Source organism: Choloepus didactylus, chromosome 13 (genome assembly GCF_015220235.1).
Source record: "Choloepus didactylus isolate mChoDid1 chromosome 13, mChoDid1.pri, whole genome shotgun sequence".
In the NCBI taxonomy this organism is placed as follows: Eukaryota; Metazoa; Chordata; class Mammalia; order Pilosa; family Megalonychidae; genus Choloepus; species Choloepus didactylus.
In genome coordinates, this window is record NC_051319.1 from 69,759,897 (window position 1) to 69,784,062 (window position 24,166).

Below are 24,166 nucleotides of genomic sequence, written 5' to 3' on the forward strand. Positions count from 1 at the left end.
CGGACAAGTGAAGAGATATATATCTGGTAGACCCCAAAGAGATCTTCTATAGGCTTCTCTTGTGATGAGACATTGTGGTACAGTGGAAAGAGAATAAACAAATGCCCAGATGAAAGAGCTTCTGGCTAAGTGACCTTGCAGAAATAACTGCTCCATGACATCCAGTTACCTTTTTGGAAAAATGAGGGAACTGGGTCAGATCTTTAAAACTTCTCCCAGATGTAAAACTGAGACTTAAAATTTGATATAATTGGGCTCTGTGGATCATTGGGTTACTATTTCCTCCAGGATAACCATTTGGCCATTACAAAAACCACACTGGCATACAAGATTCTTCATCTGGGCTACCACAAGAACTATTTTGCCATTTCCATTTCCATTTCCTTAAGTAAACTATTTCACTTGGTGCCCTCAGACTAATTTCCAAAGTGCAGTCTTACTTAATCTCTCCCTTCTTTAAAACCTCTTAATAGCCTGTGATTACCTCCAGGAGTAGATATAGTGGTGTGGTTAAACACCAGAGTCAGAATGACATGGGTTTGAATCACTTGGGCAAAAAACTTATCTGTGCTTCAGATTCCTCATCATAAAATGTGGATAATAAGAGAATCTCCCTTATAAGGTTTTTGTTAGGATTTAATATGCAAATGTATTTAAAGGGCTCATCACACTGTTGGAAATAGAAAAAATATTCAAGAGGCACTATTATTAATATTATTATTCACTAAACCTTTTTGGGGGGAGGGCAGAAGGGTATTTTCATGCAAACTAAACTGTTCTCTGCATGCTCTGTGCATCCCTAATTATAGTTCTGCTAGTATGACTGTTTCCATCTACTCTACCCTTTCCTCATCACAACATGTAAAACTACTGCCTGACCTTCAAGATGTAGTGCAAAGGCCACCTCTCCTAATACTCTTAAGCACAAGCCTTCTGTATATCCGTTCATCCATAATACCAAGTTTTGGAGAAGACATGATCCACAATATCTCTTATGTGTTTATGGTGGGAATGTAAATTTATGCAGCCACTTTGGAAAATAGTTTGGGTATTATATCCTAAAATTGAATTTTCAAGACATATGCCTAAGAGAAAGTCTTGCAGTAGGAGACACATATAATAACTATTCACAACAGGAAAAGTCAGGAAACAACTCAAATGGCCATCAGTGGGAAACTGGATGAACAAACTACAGTATATACACACTACAGAATGTTATATCCCTTTCTAAAAAATGAACTAGAACAACCTGTGATTATTCTGTGGATGTACTGTATCAATATAATATTAAGTGATATTAAGTGAATAAAGTTAAGTTCCACACAATATCAAATGCTTTACGTACAGTAAAAAAACTATAATAGAAGTGATAATAATAATAATAAAATAATAAATTGAATATCCATAGATGTAATAAAACTACATACAAAGAAAAGCAAGGAAATATGGAATCCCAGCAAAGTGATGTTTATGCAGGGTAGAGGCGGTACCATGGATAGATGTAGGTTATTGCCATTGTCCTTGCTTTTGTTTTGGGTGTTTTCATGTGTACTTATTAATTATTTTAATTCAATCAATTAATCAATCAATAAAAGCTGCCATGGGTCAGACAATAATGACATTATGTCATGAAATAAATACTATGATTAATACAATTTTGTGCACCTGAGGGAGAGAGGAAGCCCTATACATATAGAGAAAGGGGAAACCCTAAAATAAATCAATGCAAATGCCATAAAGTACAGAAAAAATTGGTCTCTTTTTCTACTTTGAAAGTCCCAACCTAATTGGAAAGGAGCAGTAAATTTTTTGACTCTTACATAGGGTCTAATTTCACTGGGCCATGCAGCTTATTCTCAGCTGGCAACCAGGATTTTGTTAGCTTCTTGTTTAAAGATGATGTAACATCTCCTTTCTTCACCACATAACTATTACCACATATACCTTGACAAATATTGCTTGCGTATCTTGCAAAAGAAAATTATAATCAGCCTCACTGTAATTATCATCTCTTATTTCTCCCTTATTGTCAATCGTATTTCTACTTCAACTCCCAAATATATTTTAATACTTCTCCTGACAACAATTAATGAGAGGATCATTAAAGTCAAACACATTTCATTTGATGCTCCTAAAATTTTGATATATAAAAGTAATAACCTTAAGCTTAACTGAAATTCTGCTGAAGTCCCATATTTTCATTCCACATTCGATAAGCATTAGGTGTGCATTTATTGTCTGCTTGGCAGCATGACATGCGCCGGGGAACACACTTAGTGTTCTGAGGAAGACAGAGGCGCTAAAGGAAGTTTGTAGGGATCCAGAACCACCAGGAGGGAGCCAGAATTCTGCTACAGGAATTCATTAAGAGCCTAACAAAAAAATGTGACAAATGAATGGCTCCCCCACCCACACATTAATCTGTTTTTAATTTTCTGAATAGGTAATCTATCTACATGGCTCAAAGTTAAAAGCTCTTGTAAGAGTACCCAAATGAGAAATCTCCTTTCCAACCCTTTCTCCAAGCCAGCCAATTTCCATTGCCTAAGACATCCAGTGACAGATTTTCTGCATGTCCTTCCAGAGATATTCTACGTATACATAAAAATAGTACATGCTCTTTTCTCTTTTCTTTTTTTATGAAAATGTTTTGACTTGCTTTTGTAATGTAACAAAATATCTTGAACATACTTTTATACATAAAATGTCCACATTCTTCTTTTAAGGATGAGCCGTTTCCTACTGTATACTCCATAATGTAATCAGTCTATTATCATGTATAAATTGTTTACCATATTTTGCTATTATGAAACAAAGTCTGAATGAATAACCTTTAAGTCCACCATTTTTTGATTATGATATAGGTAGGGTAAATTCTTCAAATTAATGGATCAAATGTTATGCACCTCTGTAATTTTGAAAGATATTTCTAAATTGACCTCTATAGAGGTGGTACCAATTTTACATTATTAGTAATTTAAGTGTCTATTTCCTAACAACCTCCACAGCACAGCTCTCCATCAGAATTTTAATTTTTATCAAACTTATAGGTAAAAAAATATATATCATTGTAGTTTTACTTTGCATTCTCTTTATTCTAAGTAAGATAAGTGTGTTTTACTATATTTAGTAGTCACTGTTATTTCCCTTACTGTGAACAGTCAACTCCTATCCTTGATCATTTTTATCAGCTATTTCCTTAATGATTGTATAGTTTCTTTATATTTAGAAAATTTGCATCTACCTTAGGAGTTACAAAGGTCTTTCTCAGTTTACCATTTGTCTTTTTCTCTTGTGTGCATTGTTTTTTCTTTTATTGCCATGCAACTTATCTCATTTTATGTAATTGAATTTACCAACCTACTTGTTTTTTCTTGTCTAAGACTATATAATTTTAAATGATATGTCATATGGACCTAAATTTTTTTTCTCAAATGATACCTAGTCATCCCAACAGCATTCGTTGCATAATCTATCTTTTGCCCTCACCAATTTAAATGTCATAGATTAGGGTTTTTTTAATGTAATTTCTATTGTGTTCCACTGGGCTGTCTGTTTACATGCTATTACCACAGTATTTTGAAATATTTTAGCTTTTTAACATGCTTTAGATTTTAGAAGGGCTAGATCTCTACTTTTTAAAAAAAAATTATTGCTGTTTTACTTTTCCATAGAAAGCGTGCACTTGTCATTTTAAAACTACATCTGCAGGGTGTTGCTATTGACTCCTTTCTACAAAGACAGAAGTTAATTTCCACTTTCTTACTCCTACTGAGTTCTCCTTGATCTGCAATTTCAATTCTAAAGTCACAGTAAATGGACTATTTTAGCATAATGATACAGAATAAATGTTCATTTTCTAAATATTCGCTATATAAAAGCCACTGACCGAATAACTACTACATCAGCCACAGAGAGGCAGTGTACAGGGAAAAATTAGGTATTTCAAGACTTATCTCTTATGGGCTAACCTCAAAAAAGGCTGAGGGCTTATGTTAAAGTTGATCCCGCAGAGTACTGGATCTGGCTGGGAGCCACTGAACTGCCAGGTCATACATCTGTGATCACAAGACTTGGACCCCTACACTCCAATGACATGAAGGGAACATTCCCCCAACCATGAAGGCTGAGGTGAAGAAACAGGGCTGGGGTCAAGTTTCCACATTTTTTCAGCCATCATCATATCAGGGGAGGAGGACAGGGCTTTCTCAGTCAAGCAGCTTACAAACCCCACAGCCAGTGACAGGGTCGTCTTGCTAGAGCCCAGGACCTACACAAAATGCTATGAGCAATGAAAGGACCACATTTCTGTTGCTGCTCCTGTCTCCATGAGTTTTCCCCCTAAAATGCAGTCCGCAGGCTGGGGGCTGTGCTCCCTGGTCATTCACACATGGGCGCTCAACAGCACTGGCTGAGAGCAAAAGCTCTGGAGTGAATCTAGCAGGGTAGAATTCTGGCTTAACTGTTTCCTACCCGCATGACCTTGAGAAAGTTACTTGGTCTCTCTGTGTCTCTATTTCTTCATCTCTAAAGTGGGTTAATAATTAGTAACCAACCTCAGAGCATTGTTGTAATAATTTAATAAGAAACCCATCTAAAGAGGTTTAAGTATTGTCTTAAACATGGTAAGGGCTCAATAAATATTAGCTATCATTAATATGATATTATTTTGGCAGTCATAATCTCCTGGGTGACTCACATAAGAAAAATAATTAAAATACAATGTGATGGATCCTGGGGATGAATCTGGATGTGGCGTTGTGGGATTGAGAACATCTTCTTGACCAAAAGGAGGGTGCGAAATGAAACGAAATAAAGCTTCAGTGGCTGAGAGATTTCAAATGGAGTTGAGAGGTCACTCTGGTGGACATTCTTATGTACTATATAGATAACACTTTTTAGGTTTTAATGTAATGGAAGAGCTAGAAGTAAATACCTGAAACTATCAAATTCCAACCCAGTAGCCTTGACTCTTGAAGATGATTGTATAACAATCTAGCGTACAAGGGGTGGCACTGTGATTATGAAAACCTTGTGGATTGCACTCCCTTTATCCAGTGTATGGATGGATGAGAAGACAAACGGGGACAAAAAAAAATAAATGCAAAAATAGGGTGGGATGGGGGGGATGATTTGGGTGTTCTTTTTCATTTATTTATTTTTTATTCTTATTCTGATTCTTTCTGGTATAAGGAAAATGTTCAAAAATAGATTGGAGTGACGAATACACAAATATAAGATGGTACTGTGAACAGTTGATTGTATACCATGGATGACTGTATGGTATATGAATATATCTGAATAAAACTGAATTTAAAAAAAAAGAAATGAGAAAAAAATACAATGTGATGGAAGTGGGGCAAGATGGCAGCATAGGGAGGTGTGGAATTTAGTTAGTTCCTAGAGCAACTGCTAAATTGCCAGAAAACTAGAAAATAGTCTGGAACAACTGTTTGTGGAATATTGATGACCAGATACACAAGGCACACAGTCTGGAATAGGTGGAATGGCTGAGATCACAGCATAGAACTGTAAGTAAAGTGCCCCAAACTGTGAAGCTGGCACCCCTCACCCAACAACACTGCAGGCTGAGTTGGAACACTTCCCTGTGGGAAAATGAAGTGATCTCTGCTGGGAACAAAGGAAGGTAGCTCAACCAAGCAAAAATCACAGTTTTAATTAACAAAGTTGGACTACTGAATATAAGCTACCAGCACAGATAAACCTGGAGCAAGAAGGAAAGGAACCCTGAGGTCTCTCCTGGCACAGAGGAGGCAGGGCTGGTGGAAATATAAATAAATAAAACAGAGGCTTCTGGAGTCGGCTGAGCTCAGAATACTGGAAAAGTGCTATGTCATAGAACTGGGTACAAATTCCGGTCAACTGGCAAAACTGGGGGGCTGGGGACTGGCTCTGAAAAGGGGATTTCTTTCTTTTTTTTGTCTCTCATTCTAAGTAGTTCATTAGAGAAAACCTCGGGCATTTTCAATTGTCAGTGGTGACCCAGGAAAGGCTGGAGTAAAGACCGTTAGAGAGACAAAGGAAGAAGTCAAGTGAAGGAGATAATTCCCTAAAGGCCTTATCTTCCCTTAGAAAAGGGGTGGGCAGGGCCCAGCTCAAGTGGCTGCCTTCCCTCAGAGAATTCAAAACCCAGGTCCTGGGGTAAAAGAAAGAGAGAGAGAGAAACAGAAACGCTTAAGCTTGGCCTCAGATTCATCCTCAGTCCCTGGCAGGGAAAGTACACGCTGACAATTAAAGGCACCACACCCCTTACACCGGTGGGGAGCCATGGGCTGACAAACACCACCTGCTGGGCAGGATAGGAAAAGCACAGTGTCTAGAGGCCTCACAGGAAAGTCTGAAAATCTTCTGGTGCTCATCCTCAGGGAAAGTTGATACTGATTACATCCTTATCCTGAGACCTGGGCCCCTCTGGCCTGGGAAAATCTGATCGGGGTAATCAAGGAGACCAGATGCCTAGACAACAAATAATTATAATTCACACGAGGAAAAATGAAGATATGGTCCAGTCAAAGGAACGAACTTACACTTCGAGTAAGATACAGATGTTGAAACAACTAATTAAAGATGTTCAAACAAATCTTCTAATCAAATCAATGAGCTGAAGGAAAATGTGGCAAAAGAGATGAAGGATATAAAGAAGACACTGTGTGACCACATGCTTGAAAAAACTAATGGCAGAACTTATGGGAATGAAAGGCAAAATAGAAGAGATGAAAAACACAGTGGAGACACAGAACAGAATATTTGAAGAGGCAGAAGAAAAAACTTCAGGAACTAGAGGACAGAACACTGGAAATCCTACACACAAAAGAATAGATAGTGAAAAGAATGGAAAAATATGAGCAGAGTCTCAGGGAATTGAAGGACAACATGAAGTGCAGAAATATATGTGTCACAGGTATCCCAGAAGGAGAAGAGGAGGGACAGGGGACAGAAAAAATAATGGAGGAAATAAACACTGCAAATTTCCCATCTCTTATGAAAGACATAAAATTACAGATCCAAGAAGCACAGCATATGCCAAACAGAACAGATCCAAATAGAGCTACTCCAAGACTCTTAATAATCAGATTATCAAATGTCAAGGACAAAGAGAGAATTCTGAAAGCAGCAAGAGAAAAGCAATCCACCACATACAAGGGAAACTCAATAAGACTAAGTGCATATTTCTCAGTAGAAACCATGGAGGCAACAAGACAGTGGTGTGATATATTTGAGATACTGAAAGAGAAGAATTGCCAACCAGGAATTCTGTACCTGGAGAAACTGTCCTTCAAAAATGAGGGAGAGTTTAAAATATTTTCAGACAAAAGACACTGAGAGTTTGTGAACAAGATACCTTCTCTACAAGAAATATTAAAGGAAACACTACAGGCAGATAGGAAAAGCAAGGAGAGAGAGGATTAGAGAAGAGTGTTAGAAATGAAGACTATCAGAATGGGTAAAAAGAGAGAGAGAGGAAAAGAAAAATAAAATATGACATATAAAATCCAAAAGACAAAATGGTTGACAGTAGACATTACGTTGAGTGATAATAGATGGTTGAAAGAGAAAGGCTAGGGGCATGTATGAAAAAAAGAAGATAAAGATTGAGATTGTATAACTTAGTGAAACCTAGTGTGGTCAATGATGGTGATTAAATGGCAAATATAAGAATCTTTTTACATGAGGAGAACGAATGTCTACATTGCAAGGTGTCGAAAATTGTATGGTATAGGGGAAATACACAATCACTGCAAAGTAGAGTCTATAGTTAACAGTAACTTTGAAACATGCTTCCATTAATTGTAACAAAGGCAATATACCCAAGCTTTTGTATATAAAAGGGGGGGATATAAGGGAATGGTATGGGATTCTTGGTGGTGGTGGTGTTGTCTGAACTTTTCATTGTAATTTATTTTATTTTATTTTTATTTTCCTTCTATCTTTTATTTTTTATTCTTCATTTTCTCCCTCCTCTTCCTCTTTCTTTGCAGAGGAATTGGAAATATCTTCATATAGGCTGTGGTGGTGAATGCATAACCATGTGATTATACCAGGAACCACTGATTGTTTACTTAAATATTGTATGGGGTGTGAATAAAGCTGTTTTAAAAAATAGAGGGACACAAGTGCTGCAGAAAATGTGGCGAGAGGGATGTACCTATTTCCTGCTGCGCATCTGGAGGGCAGTGCAGTGGTTCCACAGGAAACTAAGATTGGGGTTGCCATATGGCTCTGCAACCCTGTTATTGGATATATACTTGAAAGAACTGAGAGCAGGGACACCAATGGACATTTGCACATGGGTGTTTATAGCGGCAGTATTCACGATTTTCAATGGATGGAGGACGCCTAAGGGTACATCAACTGATAAACGGAATGGTGAACTGTAGTGTATACATACAATGGAATACTGAATAGCAGCAAGAAGGAATGAAGTTGTGACGTATGCAACTAGATGAATGGACATTGAGGACAGTATGTTCAGTAAAATAAGCTAGAAAAAAAAAAGACAAACATTATAACACCTCACTAATATGCACTAATTATAATGTGCAAACTGTGATAATTGAATGTGAGAACATAGGTTATCAGGGGAAGGCTTACGGTAAAGGTTCCTAGATTGTAAGCCCCCACAGCTATTCATGAGTTGTAATGGTTACAACTTATGCTGAGTTGGTCAATCCCTGTAACTTCGGGTATCTGTGTGACAACTGAGACTCAGAGCCAGAGTTTGGCAACTATGAATGTCAGCATTATCCCATACAGCAACTGTTAAAAAAAAAGCTGAAAGAGAGACCAGACTTCAATTAGAGATATGAACAAAATGCACTTGATTGGGACTAAGGTAAATCAGTCTACAGGTAAAGGGTGATATTGACTGTGTTTTAAAACTTCAACTTCTAGGTGAGACCAAAGGAAGAGATGTTTATTTGGTGCAAAATCTATATTTTCTGTAGCACACTATATAATTTAACTTGTATGGTCAGTTTATTCAAACAATATAATTACATGGAACATTGAATAGGGAGTGAAATCTGGTTGGTTTGTACAGGTTGGTGTGAAGCCCCAATACATCCCAGAGTAATCTGGGCAGAGAATAAAAAGTATTTGCAAAGCCCTCTTGAGGGGCTGGAGAAAAATGCAGAAATATTAAACTTCCCCACTTGGGGAATTCCTGATATTCCTGCAAGAATTGGGGACTACCAGATTAGTAGGCTGAGCCCTTGATCTTGCAGCTTGCCCTTATGAAGTTTGTTACTGCAAAGGGGAGTCTAAGCCTATTTATAATTGTGCCTAAGAGTCACCCCCAGGGAACCTCTTTTTTTTGCTCAGATGTGGCCCCCTCTCTCTTTATGCCAACTCAGCAGGTAAACTCACTGCCTTCCCCACTATGCAGGACATAACTCCCGAAGATGGGCCTGGACCTAGCATCATGGGATTGAGAAAGCCTTCTAAACCAAAGAGAGGAAGAGATCTAAAATGGAGTCAAGAGGTCATTCTTGAAGTTATTCTTGTGTATTATATAGGTGTCCCTTATTAGTTTTTAGTTTATTAGAATAGCTAGAGGGAAATACCCAAAACTGTTGAACTGCAACCCAGTATCCTTGATCTCTGAAGACAATGGGATAACTATGTAGCTTACACGGTGTGTCTGTGTGATTGCGAAAACCTTGTGGCTCACAGTCCCTTTTCCAGCGTATGGACAAAAGAGTAGAAAAATGGGGACAAAAAGTAAATGAATAATACAGGGGGAGGAGGGGTATGAGATGTTTTGAGTATTCTTTTTTACTTTTGTTTTTATTTTTATTCTTATTTTTATTTTTTGGAATAATGAAAATGTTCAAAAATTGATTGTGGTAATCAATGCCCAAGTATATGATGATACTGTGAACAACTGATTGTACACTTCGGATGGTTGTATGGTATGTGAATATATTACAATAAAATTGCATTTAAAGAATACCATGTGATAAGTGCCATTATAGAGAATAAATTATGGGGGCAAAAAGGCAGGTTTGGGTTTAGTAGCCATGGCTTCCTTATTCAGGGGAGAAGGGATATATCAAGCAATTATATTTTAACAACAATGTTGTAAATCTCCTTCTAAAAGGACATAAAAGATGACCATTTTCATAGCTTTTAAATTGATGAACTTAAAAGTTTTATGTTTCCAATGTTTACAATATCCTTACTTCACTATCCATTTTAATGTGTAGTTTTCCCTTTAAGAAATACTCAATGGATCTATTTAATATTAATTTTAAAGTTAATATACTTTGGGGAATATCAGGAAAAGGAAGTACTTTTCAGTTCAGTACAGAAAGTTTATTTTCCATGGATTATTCAGAGCAGTTGGAACAGCAGCAAAAGGTACTGTGCCAACAAGTTGCATGAACATAAATAAATACATTTCTTGTCACAAATCTCAAACAACAAAATGCTATGGTAATGGACCAAAGCTGAAGACTCTTCGGAATAAACTGCAAACAATTATTTGATACATAAAGAGCCATTGAAGGGAAACTTCCCAAGACAATGATGCTCTTTTCCTGCCTCGCATTTAAGCCAGGAAAGAATAACTACCTCAATGAATGTTACAGAAGGTACGGTCTGGAAGAGGGGATCACACAAGGACATCTGGCAACTACCTAGTGTTTTATAGATGTGGAATGAAATTCAAAATAAGTTATATTTTATTTTAACAAAAACAGTCTTCCAATATACCATTTCAAATTACATTGATGTGTTTTGCTTCCCTTCTTCATTTAAATTAAACTGATGGTTAAGATTAATGGATCTTGGTAAAGAGTGAGTAACTGAAACAAACCTCTCTTTAAATATGATGAAATGGTTTACTCCACCAAAGAAACATTTTGCCCATTGTATGTCAGAGTTAGGAAATTAAAATTTGGAACCAATCTGGTCCAGGAGAAGTAAGCCATGATGTCAGTGGACATCATGAGAGGCTTTGTGGAATCGAGATCCCAACTGAGTAGAGGGGAAAGTTAACTGATTCTTCTCTAGACACACACCCATTCACACATGAACACACAAAGAAATCCATATTTCTTGAGAAGTAAGGAGCTCACAGAAGAAACCACCAGACAAGGATGATCTATTTTAGCCTCTGTTCATGAAACATGGAGGATAGCAGTCATACATTTCAAACATTAAGTCAGGAGATGAATGCCCTTCCCCATTGTGTTTTTTGTTTTGTTTTGTTTTTTTTCCTTAAATTTTAGTATAAACTGTACATGCTCAGTAGAGCAAATCTTCAGGATAAGATTTTTGTCAAGACATCCAGTGAACAAGCAGAGGACGCTTTCTTTTAGATAGAAAGTGAAGGTCCCTGAACAAAGAAGCATTACCTGCAAGTTACCTAAGAGGGACTATGACGAGGAAGATCTAAAGATGCCAAATTGCATTTAATGTTTATGTTCTTGGTCTCTTGATAGCAACAAAAGCAAAATCAAATTTTTAAGAAAATGAAAATAGTCAGATGAAGGAAAAAAATCCCTTGAAGATGGCTGGCCTCTTTCCAATACAATGTTACCTCCAACCACATTTTGCCTTCTTTAAATAAATTAACTGATTATACACTCCACTCCCAATTAATGAACACATATTTCTTAGGAGCCTACAACATGCCAGACACTGTTCTAAGCTCTGGAATACAGCACTAAGCATGAAATCTCTTTCATCAAGGACCTTACTCAAGAGTTAAGGGAGATGGTAAACAAACAAGGACACACAAAAAAGTAAGTAACTTAAACTTTAAAAATTATTATGTTAACTTTGCAGTTTCTTGTTAATGATACCACCATTTTCCCAGTCACTCAGACTCAAAAGTTTGGAGTTAACTTTCTTATTTCTGAAGCAATGTAGTAACTTATAGGCTAAGAAAAGTTTAGACAACTTCACTATATATGAACAGAAATATGAAACCTGCTATAACAGAAACAGAAAGGGCATCATTTAAAAATAAATCTGCCAATACCACTATATTTTATAATCACATTGTAATGCTCACAAATAATTAAAATGCCTTACCCTTAGTAGCTGGTCAAAAGCAATCATTATGGTTAAATTTTTTAGAGTAAATATTAATTTTAAATTTATGGCAACAGTTTTATTCTGATACTATATAAACCATGCATAAACTGACTACAATTCAAAATCTGTCAGTAAACGTAGCAATAGTTTACAGCCTTACCAGATCCATTATGCTACAAATCACATTTAATTATCGTATATGAGCAAATATCATTTGATCTTTTACAAAAAGGAACAATATCACCCACCAAAAACTGATAATAGCCTCTTTTAAGACATAACCAAATGAGTATGATTTATCAACAAAACTAAGGCCCCATAAAACCTTGAGATTTCAAGTTCTAATCACTACTTCTAACTCTGCCATTCTCCACCAATCTCAAATATTAAATAACATAATTTTTTTCTGGGCAATGGTCAAATCTTTTTGGCTTTAGGGTAGGAGCTAAGTAAAGAGATGACTGATTCAGGGCTCTGGGTGTTGCCTCCACTACATCAACAGCCCCTTTCCCTAATGAACACAGGCAAGTGGCGAATAAAGAGTTGCCCTGTCTCTCCCCAAACCCTGGCTTGGCTCTGTATGTTGTTTTGATAAATCGTGATGTGTAAAAGGCCCATTCCATTTTCATGTAAGAAGAAATACATTGTTTGATATGTAATGGAACTGTCACAATCACTATAATCAGTCAGTGGCTGTGGCTTCTCACCTACAATAAAACACTGTCTTTGTTCCTAAGTATACCACCCTTGGATCTAGTTTAGAAATTATTCCAGAAGTAAAAAGTGAAAAGGAAGTAACAAAAGGATGAACAATGGAATCAATTAAAAAAAAAAAAAAAAAAGCCAGGAGTGAAACATACAAAACGTACTATGGAAAAGAGCGGCATGACTCAGACTTTCTGAGGTTCCCTGACTTTCTTGTCCAATTCCTGTGCTAATTCAGATAATTTTCCCATCTTCCAATTATTTTTCCTAAAATTTCTGCTACAGGCAGACTTCAGCTGTCAATATTTTATTTAAATGAGCATAATTTACTTGGGCATTCCTCCTAACAGTTACAGAGAGAATTTATTTGGTCCTTAAAATAGTCAAGCACATTTTATTAACTTCTCCTTTGGGGGAGCCTGAAATTAGCCTGTAATGTAAAACATATTAAAACTGTAAATATTATTTGGAGCTGACTATAAGTGAATCAGAGCAAATAGAAAATTACTCTTATAAAAATGATAGTTTTTGGAGTAATGAAAATGTTCAAAGATTGATTGTAGTAGGAAAAAAATGATATCATATGATACATGCCTGATGGGTTTTTGGTTTCTGGGCTTGAAACAATAGCATATGTACCCAAACTACCTCTTGTCTAAGAATATAGTTCACATTTCTCTTTACTTCCTATATTTAGCTCTAGATTTTGCTTTTTCCCCATTTTCTTTTCCACAGAGAAAGACAATTTCTTTAAACCACTACACAAAAACCCCCAAATACTGTCATTTGGAAAGGGAAATAACAAACAGACTTAATCATAACTAACATTTTAGTTCTTGAAGATAAGTGATTCTAAACAAACTTCTGATTATTTTTTTACAGAAAATGCTCCCAGTTAAGACTATACTGGCATGTGAGATAAAGTTCAGATTCACTGCATTTCTTGTAAACATTTTCTACCTCAGATAAGCAAGACTGGCAAAAACAAATCTCCAGGATAAAGTTTTGAAAACTCTGAGTTGATGAGAATGTTTATGTCACAAAAAAATAATGAGAATAGTTATACTCTATTAGAAAACCACCTGAGGTAAGGAAATAAATAGATTTAAGTTAAACAACAATTGAAAAGATAAACATTGTACTTCAGTACTACTAGATGCATCACATTATTCTAAATATGCATGTTCATGGAAGCTACATACATTTAGAAGTTCTGTGAATTTCATAATAATGATAAAGCGTTTGATCACAGATAAGTAAATTTACTCTATTTGAGAAATGTTGTTGAACTTAATATTTCAATATTATAAATCAAGTCTCATACTGCAGAAAATTATTAGCTTTTTTTCCAGATATCTTTATTTGAGCAGGATATTCTTTCAGAAGATAATTGTGGTAATTTCCAAATCCTTCCTGAGTCACTAGTCTCATTTCTTAATTTGGTGGTCAGTGAAGCAATATACAACAATTAAGATATTTTACTTTGTAACTTATGACATGGAGCTAATCACTAACATATCATTTTACATGCAATATTGTATTTCACTTGGACTTCTTCTCTTTACCCTGATTTTAGTTTTTTACATAATTTCATAAGCAAAATTAAAAACTACTTTCTTGAGAAAAAATTTAAATGGCTAGATTACTCCCATTCTCATTACAGCATAGCAGTGAAATAACACTCCAGATGCAAAATGTGAATTGACTCTTTTCCAATCAAACCCATGAAAACTACAGTACACAAACCAAAATGGAACTGCTAGAATGAATGGCTGTTGAAACTCACACTTTCATATTGAAATACAGAGCTATAATCGAGATTAATATTCTTCAAAATTCAAAATGAAGTCATGTTTTACTGGGATTAAAAAGCAGCATACTTGGCATGTCTCCCAAAGTACAGACAATTACCTTCACATTTCTGAGTAGTTTCACTCTGCTTGTGACCAGCAGGACATCTGCATTCAAACGACCCCACTGTATTGATGCAGTTTCCTCCCTGGCATATCCCAGGAATAGCCTGACATTCATCAACATCTGCAAGAAGAAAACATTTTGAACACAGATATGATTAATTTTTAGAATATCTATATATATTTCTTTTGGGTATAGAAGAAATTCAGTTACCCTCAAGAGAATGGGGAGTATGTATATGTATATGTATGCAAATATTTTATGTAAATAGTATGTTAAAGATCCCATTTCATTATTTTCATTTGGAATTTGGCTTTAAGAGCCATCCATGTTGGTATGTAGATACTAACCTGTGGCTTCAGTTTGCTGCAGAGCACTCCATGGTGTGTCACACCCCAGATGGTGGGCCCCCACTTGACCGCCTACTTCCCAGCACCTCTTTATGGACTTAAACAACACTCCATGGACTCTGAGGACCAAAGGGACTCTTTATCCCTTTGCTGAAGACCCAGAACAGCATCACTAGATCGTAAGGTATATATATACCTAATATGAACAAATAGTGCCAGATAATTCTAAAATGCCAGCAGACTGTCAAAATAGTCTACACACCTCTGCTGTTCATGGCAATCCCTGTGTTTCCTCTTCCCTGACAATACATGGTAGTATTTTCCAATATCCTAGTTTTCTTTGGTCTATTCATTGCAAAGGGATATGAGTTATTATTTTAGCTTTTATTTCTCTAATTTCTCATTACTACGCTTGTTAGCTTTTTTATTTCCTCACCTGAAACCTGTTTATTTAAATCCTTAAATACTGTTATTTTTTGGTTATTATGTTCTTATTCTAAATGTAAAACCTTTCCAGTTTTACATAATATTTATCATCCTCATCCTTTAAGCCATCTATTACTTTCATCCACTGAGGAACAGAATTCCTTAATATTGACATAATGAAATTCATGAAGTATAATAAAGACTTTTCAGATGAATAAAAGCTGAGAGGCTATAAGAGATGTTAAAGGAAGTTCTTCAGGCAGAAGAAACAAAAGATGGACATTTGGATAGACCCCCAAAATGAAAAGCACTGGAAATAGTAAATATGTTGCTATACATAAAATCTATATTTCTTATTCTTAATTAATTAAAAGACAATTGATTGTTGAAAATAATAAGAATGTATTTTGGAGGTTCTAACGTACATAGAAGTAAAAAATATAACATGAATAGCACTGAGGACGGAAGGGGGAAATGGAAGAATACAATTGTAAAGTTATTTCATTATATATGAAGTGGTATATTGTTATATGAAAATAGACAATAATAAGCTTAAAATGTATAGACAAACACTAAAAAATAAAACAAAGGTATATCTAATAATTAAATTGTAGAGATAAATGTAACACTAAAATATACTGAATAATTTAATAGAGGCATGAAAAGAGAAAAAAAGGAAAAAAGAATAGATAGGACAAACAGACAACAAACAGCACTATATAGAATCAAACCCAACATAACTGATAATTACATGAAATGCAAATGGTATATACAACCCAATTAAAAAGACTGTCAGATTTGATTTATAAAAAGCAAGACCTGATTTTATGCTGTCTACAAAAAAACCCACTGACATAGGTAAGTTACAAGTAAAAATATGAAAAGGGTATACCATGCACTCATTCATCAAAAGAAAGCTGGAGTAGCTATGTTAATATTAGGCAAAGTATTCATCAGAACAAGGGATATTACCATGAATAAAGATGGAAATTTAATAATGATAAAGAGTCCAATTCATTAAGAGTACATAATAATATTAAATGCATATGCACTGTTTATAGTACTTCAAAACACCTGGAACAAAGAAAACACATAGGAAAATCCACAATTATAGTTGGAAATTTCCACATTTCTCTCTTAGCAACTGATAGAACTAGTAGGCTTAAAATCAGTAAGGCTACAGATGACTTGAACACCACTTTCAACAAACTTGACCTATTTGATATTTAAAGAACACCAACTTCAGCAGAATATCCATTCTTTTCAAGTACACATGAATATTTACCAAAATAGACTGTATTTCAGGGCAATATAACAAGGTTCATTAAATATAAAGAACTAAAATCATACAAAGTATGTTCTCTGAACATAACAGAGTTAAATGAGAAATCAATAACAAAAACACGTGGAATATTTCCAAATACTTGGAATTTAAACAACTTTGTTTTGAAATAATCCAAGGGAAAAGAAGAAATCTTAAAGAAAACCAGAAAATATTTTAAATTAAATGAAAATTAAAACACAGCCTATTAAAATTTATGGCATGCAGCAAAAGCTATTTGAAGAGGTAAATTTAAAGCATTAAATGCTTGTATTACAATAAGAGCAAGATCTAAAATCAAAGTTTCCATATTAAGAAATTTTTAAAAAAGAAGAGTAAATTAAACCTAAAGTAGACAGAGGGAAGGTAATAATGATAAGAGTGGAAATCAATAAAAAAGAAAAAGAGACAAACCATAGAGATAATCAATGGATAGAAACACTGGCTCTCTGGAAATATCAATACAATTGACAGCTCTCTGTTAAGACAGATCAAGAAAAAAAAGATGACATGAATTACCAACATCAGGAATGACAACGGGACATAACACAAATTCTACAGAGATTAAAGGAATCATAAGGAAATGTTTATAAACAGCTCTATGGCAAAAAATTCAACAATTAGAATGAAATGCACAAATTCCTTAAAAGACAAACATCAAGGCTTACTCAAAACAAACAATCTGATCACACCTATATCTATGAAAGTAATTTAACTCCTACTTTAATTAAAATCCTTCACAAAAACAAAACTTCAGGCCCTTGTGGCTTTATTGTTGAATTAGTTCAAACATTTAACTATGGAATGATACTGGTTTAACACAAATTCTTCCAGAAAAGAGAAAAGGGAACTTTTCTCTGACACCAAATCCAGACAAAGACATTATGAGAAAAGAAAACCATATTAACAGACTAAAGAAGAGAAAACAAGATGAACTCAATGTGGAAAAAGAAAGTGACAGAATTCAACACCCAAAAAAATAAACAAACAAAAAAACCAAACACACCTCAGTAAACTAGGAATACAAAGGAACTTTTCCCACCTGATAAAGGAATCTAAAGAAAAACTACAGAAATTATACAATAGAGTATTTGGAAAACAAAAAAATCCTTGGCTCTAATATTTGAATCTGTCACTTTATAGTTACATAAATTTGCCTTAATTTCCTTCTCTGTAAGAAGTAATAATCTCTAATTTAGTAGGTTGTTATGACAAATCAAACACTGTATATAAAATACAATTAATATATAAACAAGCAAATTTATGTTATCATCAACTCAATTGATAGGCTAACATAAGAGATTTATTAATTTTATATTAGTTACAAAGTAATACATGCTTATTGTAACAAATGTTAAGATTCAGACTTTTATTCAGCCACACACCTTCAGAGTGGTAGTCTGTATTGTAAACAAGCTCTTAATATGTGTTGTACATCTGGCTTTTTGCATTAAATAATATTTTTTATACATTTTGAGTCAGATAGATTTGTCTCATTATTTTTTGGTAAGCCCACAAGTTTGATGTACCTTAGTGTGTAAATTAGAAAATCAAAGCCTATGAAAGAGCTTAGCATCCATATTATTTCTCTCTTGCATTAGCTATCTAAAAATTAAATGTGACAGTACAAAGCATTTTTACACTGAAATGAAATAGATTTCAAGGTCCTATTAAAGAACATCTGATCTAAACAAAAATCAACCAGAATAAAATAAATGTCAAGAAGTTTATATATATGCTGAATAGTTTAGTTCAGAACATTTCAAACTGCATTATTTTAAAACATTCTAAATTCCCACCCTCATGTTACAGTGTGGTACAAAATGTCCCCAGAAACCTCATTTTCTGGCAGAGAATGAATATCATACTGTAAGTTAAAAAATGAGGACAAACCTGCAAATTCCTCAGTACTGTTCATAAAATCTTAGGCTATGTATTTAGTAGACTACAGAATTTTTCAAAGGGAAAAGCAATCCTATATTATAGGGGGTGTTCTATAATCGCCTAGCAAAGTATTTTCCTAGAACAAAGAAGAAAACATTTATTTTTGAAATTTCCTAGGCTACCCAGCTGTACAGAATTAATTTATTTTAGATACAAGTTAGTAGCCAAAATAAAAAGGAATTTTAAAGAAATCTCACAGAAATAATCAATTTAGACCTAAAAGCATATACAAATGCTCTCCATATAAACATTAAGAGCAAACCTCAAACCTTTAAACCATGCAAAAGTTTCTACATCTTCAAAGTCTTAGCATAAGCAACTACCAATATATGATTAATTTTCCACTGTCCAGATTGTACAGGTATATTTTAGTTTATTCCTTCAATTCAGGCCCAAATTTACTATTTCTCTAAATGTTAATTTACTTCAAATCATATGTAAGGATTTTAAAGCAATATACTTGAATCTTTTGAAATTTAAACCTTATATAATCATTTCAGGCAATGTCTGTTAAGGTTATAAATAATGTAATAAAGCAAAAATACCCTAGTTTATGATGCTATTTATTCTCCAAATTCTCCAAGTCAACTTGCTCTAAAAGATCATTTTATGAAATAACGTAGTATTAGATGGTATATTATTTTTAGTCGAAACTTCTTTTATGAAATAAAGTAGTATTAGATGGTATATTATTTTTAATCTACTTCCAAAAATGGAAAATTGTGCAGTGGTATAGACATATAAAAATGGTTCATTTAATTTATATCTGTGGGAAAATAAGGACCAATTCCTATTACTATATTTAATAGTGGGTTCCTGAATTTTGCTTCTTACCAAACTAGATTCATTTCTATAAGTGAAGTTTTTATTTCTATTTCCATAGATATTCATGCACATACTTTCATTGCTATAAAAACGAATGCTAGTGTTTAAGTAGCACAACTGAAGAATAGCTCTGTCTGTATATGAAATCTGAGAATCACATGGTTTGAGATTAACCAGGGTACCTATTCACATGTAATGCACAAAAATCAAATGTTGAACAAATGATCATCACAACAAACAAATATTGATACTTTACTACACATAGGATTCAATTTGTGATAAAAGGTAGAAAAGAGTATGGTTCCGTCTCTATCTTCCTTATCTCGGCAAATGTCAACATCATTTATCCAGTTGTTTAAGTCAGAAAATTAGGAGATAAACCTGGCTTCTCCCTGTCACTTATCTCACATCATTCTATCAGCAGCTAGTGCTTTCTTTCCAAATATATCTCAGATTTGTCTGTCTTCCACTACTGTAATCTCCGCCTCCACCGCATATTGTCGGTACTATTGTAGGAAACTTCTAACTGGTTTCTTTGCTTCTGCTCTGCCCCCCCTATAACTGATTCTCTATAAAGCAACTAAATCCTATTTAAATGTAAATCAAATCAAGCCACATGTTAGTAACTCAAGTTTTATGGCATCATAATCGTTCTAGAGAGGTCTGAGACAAGATGGAATATTTCCTTTGAAAAAAATGTGCTTATTCTGAACATGTGCCCACTGGATTCTCATTATCTTCTCTCTTTATTGTAGTTTTGTTCCTTCAAATCTGCAGATTAGAGGCCTCTATTTTAGAAAACTTTTCTTCTATTTCATCTTTACATAAATATTTCAGTCCTATTCATCAGTTCTCCATAGTCTGGCTTTACTAAGTATCAGCTTCTCAATAATCACTGTTTACTTTTTGTTCTCTTTCATCTTGATTTGTGTAATTTCCTCAAGCTTAAGCCCTGTGTCACTTATTTCTCATGTATTTATCCACTATTTGTTTTCATTTAGGCAAAGTTTCAAGTCTCTCTTCTATTGCTACCAATTCACTTTTTATTTCATTTGATTGTCTTTTTTATTATTTATTAGAGAAGTTGTGGGTTTACAGAATAACCATGCATAATACAGGATTCCTATATACCACCCTATTGTTAACACCTTGCATTGGTGTGGTACATTTGTTACAATTGATGAAAACACATTGTTACAACTGTTCTATTAACTATAGTCCATGGTTTAACTTAGGTTGCATGGGGTTGTTTTTATTTATTCGACTGTCTTTTTTGAACTCTTATAACTCTCCTTTGAGCTCCTTTTAAGAGAAGGACCAAATTGTTTTTAATTTCTTTGACACATGACAGAAGAATCTGAACTTTGCATTTATTTGGGTAATTCTTCTTTGATGCAAGTCTTTCATCAGACTTTTTCTTAAGTACTTTTTCTCTTACTTTTTCAGTTTTTATATGTAGGACCCTTATTCTTTTTTTCGTAATTACTCATCTTTAAATGGAACCATTTCCTGCTAAAGCACAGACAGGGTTGGGGGATGGTGGAGCAAACGGAAACAGTGAGTTTGAAAACTTCCATTGGTCATACGTCTGACAGTTTCTCACCAAATTCCTGACCCTCCCAACTTTTTATTTATTTATTTATTTTGGTGCTGGGAATCAGCTTTCAGCTTTCAGGTGGTGGCATGGCTCCCATCTTCTGCTCTGTAAGTTACACATACACGGGAGAAAGCAATGTAAAGACAAGGCAAAGATTTGGGTGAGCCACTACAAACCAAGGAACCCCAAGGACTGTTAGCAAACATCAGAAGCTAAAGAGGCAAGGAAGGATTCTCTCCTACAAGTTTTAGAGGGAGGATGACTCTGCCAACACTCTGTTTTCAAAATGCTAGCCTCCAAAACTGTGAGAAAAACTTTCTGTTATTTTAAGCCACCCGGTTTGTGGTATTTGTTAACGGAAGCCCTAGGAAACCAATCAATTTTGACTATGAGTTGTTCCTTATCTCTTTCCTTTCCTTCTTCTGCATTAGCTTGAAGAGTGTCTCTGGGCTGGAAATCTGGGTAGAGAATACCAGAAATGGCATGCCTCTAGCATCTCTCCTTCAGCTCTCATTTTTCTGTTACAGCTGGGGTCTGAACTAGGTTTCTCAGAGGGGTGCCTTCCTCCTCTCCAACAGAAATCTACAACTGTCATTCTGCTCTTAGAAGGTTCAAACAACCAGTGAATAGCCCTTCGGGATGCTGATCCTCACAGCAAATGCTTAGAAAATTCTCCCAGTCCCAATGACGTCCCCACAACTAAATGTGTTCATCACTGCTTTTAACTGGGGGTGGTAGAATTTTATTTAGAATACATTTGTTCTCTATTATACACATTCATGTTGCATTGTGTTGGGTTAGAAGAAGGGGAATAAAGTAAAAATGCCTTTATCCTGCTACCTTCAAGCAAATGTTTCTATAATTGGGTATGTTTTAAGTAATTTTGGGGGATTGTATAGGAATGGATTGTATTGGCACAGCATGAATTAAAGTTAAACTTTGTTATGATCTGATTAACTTGATCGATGTAGAAGCCACAATGAATTAATTTTGGCTGTAACTATCTTTAATAATTTATAATAATCAATTAATCAGATAATGCTAAATCTCCTTTTCACTTTGTGTTGTATAGATGACCTAGAAATAATTTTTTACTCTGGGCATCTGCTTCTCAGCCTACAACTGAAGAACTAGTCATGTCTGCCTGGCTTCAACGGCTCTTAAACTCTTCTCTACTTTTTTTTCAATCCATAGTTAGAGTAAAGGAACAACATATTTCTTTACACTAACAACGTATGAAAAGAACACACACCGGCATTTGTTTTGCAGGGACTGATTTAGGGTTTGTACTGCTATTTCTTGATTCAAGTCGTTGTCTTGTACCCTAGCTAGACACTTAGTTTCCAAGGGCCTGATTTTGTGCTGTGTGTCTGAATCCCTTTTACGCTGCCTGGGATAGAGCAGAGGCTCAGTTTCGGTCCATCACTGTTGTTGATGATAAAGCAAGAGAATGATTTAATGAGGAAATTTCTTTCATCATATTTTTTAAGACAGACAAATTTTGAGATGTTGGACATAGTGTAAAAGTCTAAATAACAAAAAACATAATAACTATGCACAATTTAATATATATTAATTTTAAGTGGACACTGTTAGTTTGAAAACCTAAAAGACCCAAAGCCAAGTACTTATCTTAAATAAAATGTCACTTCTAATCAGAGTAGATTCATAAGACTAAAGATTAAAGAAGAAGAATAAATTACTTGTAAGAAAATACAGCATATACACGTGGCGGTTTATGACATAACTTAAAGTTTGTAAGTATTCTTTTTAAGTCTTGAATTCATGAATTTTATGGCAGCATAAATTTTAAGGCCTATGTTAGTTAAATCTGGTTCTTTAATGTTAAACAAAATGGAAGAAAGTACAAGACTAAACATGAATTAAATTAGGCACAAGTACTAGGACTCAAGAGGCTCTCAATGTGGTTAAGAACTGTGGCTGACCTGACTTTACACTTCGTAGCGCCCCAGGAAACTACACCTCTATGACACTGATTATAAAAGTCCAGAATGCCATCATGGCAACAATTAAAGATAATAAATATTACTGATTTCCTAGCAGCTTAATTTTTTTTTAAAAATCGCATTTTAATTTTTCATTGACTGGTTTTCTACAAAATTCTGTTTGTTGCAAGATCATGCTTTTACTCTCTTAAGACAGAGATAAGACAATTAACTAATTGCGCCAGCTACAGGATGTCATCATGTTCTGAACTTCCAAAATATTCTCCATTGGCTAATGTGAACCAGGTTTTAGAACCAATATTAAGCTATTTACAGTTATCATCTAAGCAGTTGAAATTTATTTTTAGCTCTGTACAACTTTTCAATTCTCTAAGAAAAAAGATCGCTGTTACTAAAAAGTATGGCATGTATCTACTGTGTTTTAAGTTATTTTTCTTATGTCCCATCTCCTCCAAATTAATTTGGCACAAGTACTTGGGAAACAGTCTGGGAATTGAAAAGAAAAAATGAAATCACTGTAAGATGTAGTCTTAAAATAGCCTGAACTGAGGATTAGGATCTAATTGAGAACTTTCTGACTAGGCCATGATTTTGAAATAAAGCAGATCTTATTTAACTTGCTTTTCCAGACACTTTAACCATGTGGCAAATTTCATTTTGCAACTGTTGCTGTACTAATTCATTAGATTTGGGGGCAAATGTAGCCAAAACTTATCTTTGCTGCATGAACGAAATCAAATAAACAAACCTTCAGACGCTACTAAATGCCCAAGGACAAAAAGTTTGAGATCATATCATACATTTTTATAATTGTTTTCTGAAAAACTAGCCTCTCTGGAAAAATATCAAAATAAAAACTTAAGTATAAACACAGAAGATGAAGAGCATCAATAATTTGGGATGTTTTAGTTGGAACAGGGGCTTTTCTCAACTTGAGCTTCCAAACATGTATTAAATAGTAGTGTTTGGAAGTATTTTAAATCTTAATCCCATTTATTAATTATAAAGATATTTACTGAGCACCTATTATGTGCTAGGTAGGCACTCTTCTCGA

At 34.6% G+C, this 24,166-nt stretch overlaps 1 protein-coding gene across 1 annotated transcript in view; it reads right to left on the reverse strand.

Moving 5' to 3' along the window:
* Positions 1-24,166, reverse strand: part of FBN2 (fibrillin 2) — a 266,492-nt gene that overhangs the window by 153,181 nt on the left and 89,145 nt on the right. Inside the window, exon 7 of the mRNA XM_037800910.1 lies at positions 14,680-14,805. Within this exon, the coding sequence (XP_037656838.1) occupies positions 14,680-14,805 (126 nt within the window). The remainder of the gene's footprint in view (positions 1-14,679; positions 14,806-24,166) is intronic.